Source organism: Lathyrus oleraceus, chromosome 1 (assembly GCF_024323335.1).
Source record: "Lathyrus oleraceus cultivar Zhongwan6 chromosome 1, CAAS_Psat_ZW6_1.0, whole genome shotgun sequence".
NCBI lineage: Eukaryota > Viridiplantae > Streptophyta > Magnoliopsida > Fabales > Fabaceae > Lathyrus > Lathyrus oleraceus.
This window is the reverse complement of record NC_066579.1, coordinates 371165675-371170304: the sequence shown is the minus strand read 5'-3', so window position 1 is coordinate 371170304 and position 4630 is coordinate 371165675. Positions and strand designations below refer to the sequence as shown.

Sequence of the window (4630 nt, the reverse complement as noted above, 5' to 3'; positions counted from 1 at the left end):
TGAACATTAAGTACTAGTTCACCCTTATTTCGTTGTATTAGAAGCTCACTCCACCGCATCAGATCTCTGTTTTTCTCACTCATTCATTAACTTGAGCATTGAAGTACTAGTTCACCCTTATTTCGTTGCTCACTCCACCACATCAGATCTCTGTTTTATTCTATCTCCGCCTATTTCTTATAGGTCGAAACAAATTTATATTATAGAAAAGAAAGGTTAGATGAAATGTAAATGTTATAATATTACAATCACATATCATATAGGAAAAAAACTTTTGAATAATTATTTATTTGTTGTTAATATTTCTATTTAATTTATTATTTGAAATTCTGTCTATTTTTTCTTAGATAATGAATTAACTAATAGCTTATATGATAATGACTTATACCATCAGCACTTAATTAAGTAGTCTATCTAAACATGCTAAAAGGTAAGAAAATTGATTTGATTAATAAAGGGTGCAATTACCCTTGCTATCTACCTTTGTATTGATTAGCTAAATGCATAATTACATTGACAAAAACACATAGCTAAACAAGCCTAACAAACTAGTTAACTAAATAAGCACACAAAATGTGAGACAACAACTATGTTCTATTCTCACTAGAATTATTATCCTTTTGGCCTTTCACACCCTCCCATTGCTTCACAACTTCACTATAAGCCTCTGCAGAATCATAAGCAAAATCTGCTAATGAGCTTATAGCAACAGACATTCCAGCACAAAGCACTTTTATAGCAACTTCAGCAAGTTTTTCAGGAGCCATAACCTCGTCTTCTTCCACATGACCAACTTCGACCATTTCCATATTCCCACCATTTTGATTCGTTGTTGTTCTATATGAACTCGACCTCGAATCTTGCCTCAATTGATGTGCATAGAGGGATCCCATCCCGGCTGCAAAGAAGTCCATACCGTCAAGCACTGCCTTTTCGCGTACTCCGTCTAGACGCCTTGACCATTGAACAATAAGTCCGAACAACGGGTGAGTGTTGCTTAGTCTTTGAGGAGAGCAGGGTGGTAAGTTTGACACGTCGTCGGGTTCGGATCTCACGCACCGGAGAAGCCATCCGGTTAGTGCTTGAATGTAGGATCTTTGAGAAGTGATCCATGACTCGAAGGTGTTTCGCCAGTTTCGTAACTCGGTTTCGAGAATCGAGGCTGATCGGGCGAGCCTATTTGGATCGGTCATTGAGATGGAAGGCTGTTGTCTTCTGGAATGCGATTTAGAAGGTGTGCCAGCTAGAAGAATCTTGGCTTCGTCTAAGGTTCTCTTCTGCGTTTGATGACATTCGGCCATCACTTTCCACATCTTTTCAAGCCTGTCATTATTTGTATATAAAAAAGAAGACTTTCATACATTGATGAAAAACACATCAAATTCTGACAGAAAAGATTTAGTTTTGTTCGGATAAACAATGATGCACGATGAATACTTTTATACGTACCCTTGTACCAAATCGAGAAGTTGAGGATGTAACTCTTCGTCCCGTAGAGTTTCGATTCTCCGGGAAATAGCTTCAACTGAGTGTATTGAAACTGTAATCTGAGTGTCTAGATCTCTAATGGCTGCTCTTGTTTTATCTGCAGAAGGATCCTCTCCTTTTACTTCATAGTTGCTTAGTTGCTTGCATTTTTTCTCATACGCGATTCGGACTCGTTCTCCACACTATTAAACAAGAAAGTTAACATAGTAAGTTTCCAAATATTATCCTAACTGATTTTATGGTATTATCATAAGCATCTAATCGGAAAGCCTACGATACCTTGACTTCCTCGTAGAGCTTCTTTTCCCATTCGTTTAACTTGTCCAATGTAGATTGATGACTACCAGAAAGCCTGCAATGTTCCTTTGAGATATCCTTACCGCCCTCGCATCTTTCCTCTCTAGTGGTTGAAGAATTCGCTAAAAATCTTGATGAAGAAGAGCGCGAAGAAGCTGACCGGAACAAAGCGACCGGATTCAATAATTTCGATGCTGCAGATGAAACATATTTGAGATTTCAAATTCATATTCTAGAAATGATGAGAACAAGAAACTCAATCGCTAGATACATGATGGCCGAGTGGTCTAAGGCGACAGACTCAAGTAGGACATTTCAAAAAAAATACATCGCAATCAAATTTTATAAATAAGAGTTTTTTAGATTGGACTTTGTTATCGAATGAACATGAAAATAAACTTGCAGCAAAATGAAAATAATGATAAATTGAATGACTCCATCGAACCTGAATGTTCATTAGATGTTAGCAAATACTGAGCTTTCTTCGCCTCTAACAAAACTGAGACGTCATTGGCTGCATTGCACACGGTTTTGAATTGAGCTTCAAGATCATTGATCACTTCCGCCATGCTTGTTGGTCTTCGGTTTACATAAACCGTAAAACCTGCCATTTCTTCCTTAGGTTCTTGTTTACCGATTTCCATTTCTCTATGGCTGGATTCAATATGACCTGCAGCTTGATTTTTCGATACTTCAAAGCTTGCATTTCCATGAGTTTGTTGTGAATCTTTGGCATCGTGCTCGGTTTCGGTTTCGATTTCAGTTTCGTCGTCTGTTCCCACTTCTTCATCCTCCTCTTCCTCGTCTCCGTCATCCTCATCGTCATCATCCTCATCATCGTCATCGTCATCGAGATCTTCAACTACGACTTCTTCTTTGGAGGGGTTTATATCATTTCTAGTTCTTTCTTCTACTACATTTCTCTTCACAACATAATCTTCATGTTCAGTTTCATCTTCTTCAAGTTCCGGTATTCCCTCTTCTTCTCGAACCTGTCTAAGTCCTCTATATTCCTCATCCATACCGTTTTGATCGTGGCTACTTCGGTTCGGATAACCATAGTAATCCAACGAGGAAAAAGGGTTCCAAAAGAAATCCCATTGAGCATTTTGCGGCGAAGGTGGAGGTATATTAGACCTAACATTCGGAGGAGAATAAGGAAAAATTGACGGATTCATTGGTGGTGACGATTGCATTGCAAAATAACCATCAATCCCATACTGCGGCATTGGAGCATACGTTTCCATTCGGACAATTTCAGGTGACGGAGGCCTTTCCTCAACTAAAACCGCCGGATTACCACCCGGCCTAAGATAATTCATTCTCAAAGTAGAATTCGGTCCAACTCCAAATTCAATCGGCGATGGTGTAAAAGAATTCGGTCCAACTCCAAATTCAATCGGCGATGGCGCGAAAGATTTTGCCGAAATAGGAACAAAGCCATTGCCATTCCCATTACCATTACCATTGCCATTGCCATTGCCATTGGCAATCCTAGGGTTAGTTTTCTTCTTCACCGGTGTAAAAGACGGCGTAACAACCGAATCTAACGAAAACTCGCGAGGCTCGTCACCTTCAATATAATCACGAAGAGCAGCCGAAACCCTTTTCATAGATTCAACATAAGCTATATGACCGGTGGCGAACCGAGTTCTTTGCTCAACAGCTTGTTTGATGAACTTCTTCCTATCTTTACAAAGCTGAACTGACTCTTCATCATCCAGCTTTGATTGTGAACATCCCATCTCTCACTCTCTCCCTATGAATAACAAAATCCTAACTTTTCATCCAAACCAAAGAACAACCCTTCTTCATATTTCACTAGATTCATAAAGAAACCCCAAATCTAACACCAAAAGCAAAACAAAAATTCAACATTTAGCATCATAGTTGAACTAAATAAGCCAAACAATGTAAATAAAGTAAGATTCTTTTCTTTCTCTACACAGAAGCTAGTAATGTAGATTTGTCAAAAACCTTATTTTTTCCTATGATTTCCAGAAAATAAACTCTCCTCTACCAAAACCAGATTACATTACAAAAGCATGCAACTTTTCATCTAGGAAATTTTCTAAAAAAATATTTTTTGTTTATAAATAAAACCAGCTTAATCTCCAAGAAAAAAACCCATTTTTAAAATGAATAAAAATAATAATAAAAAGTATAAATTAGCAAAAATTAGAAGAAGAAATGTAAGATTATTTGACATAGATGAAGAACATGTTAAGGAAGAAGAAACATACCTAAGAATGGTGTTTGAGGAACAGGAACAGGAACAAAACAGTGCTTTTGATCAATGACAGAGTGTAGAAGGAATCAGAGAGAGAGAGAAAGAAAAAAAGCATGAGAGAATGAACAGAGAGAACGTTAACAAAAAAGCAACGGTCAAAACAAAACACAAGGAAGAAGAAAATAATAAAAAAAGACAAAATAAAGAGCTTAGTTTTCAGGTTAATAAAGGAAGAAGAAGAGAATATGAGAACCTTAGTAATATAGGACTTCATGTTGGTGTTATTTACTATGTTGCCACTAGTGTTCATAATTTGCTTGATTATGTTTTTTTTGTTTTTTAGTTGGGAATTTTTTTTCATGAAAATGACTGGTCAAAACTTGTCATTAAGGGGGCCCCTACTATGATATGGTGAATGATTTTGTGTAAGTGTGAAAAAATTATTGTGCTTGGAACTTGGGTTAATTTGGAATTACTTAATTATTAGGTCTATAGTAGATTTCAGTATATACTATTTTATATGCATATGTTAATGCATCAAACCAAGAATGTTTGTCACTTTGTAAAAAATTGGGATGTGAGGATATTTTTAAATGAGAATAAATTGTGTGATGA

General features: G+C 36.9%; 1 protein-coding gene across 1 annotated transcript; it reads right to left on the bottom strand.

Moving 5' to 3' along the window:
* Window positions 1-443: 443 nt before the first annotated feature.
* On the bottom strand, window positions 444-4231 carry LOC127137272 (protein ALTERED PHOSPHATE STARVATION RESPONSE 1). Its single transcript, XM_051063744.1, has 5 exons — window positions 4029-4231; window positions 2231-3631; window positions 1768-1979; window positions 1450-1670; window positions 444-1323 (listed from the first exon to the last, which is right to left on the bottom strand). Exons 2-5 carry the CDS (start codon window positions 3528-3530, stop codon window positions 588-590), a joined length of 2469 nt encoding a protein of 822 aa, XP_050919701.1. The 5' UTR covers window positions 3531-3631; window positions 4029-4231; the 3' UTR covers window positions 444-587.
* Between the last annotated feature and the right edge of the window lie 399 nt (window positions 4232-4630).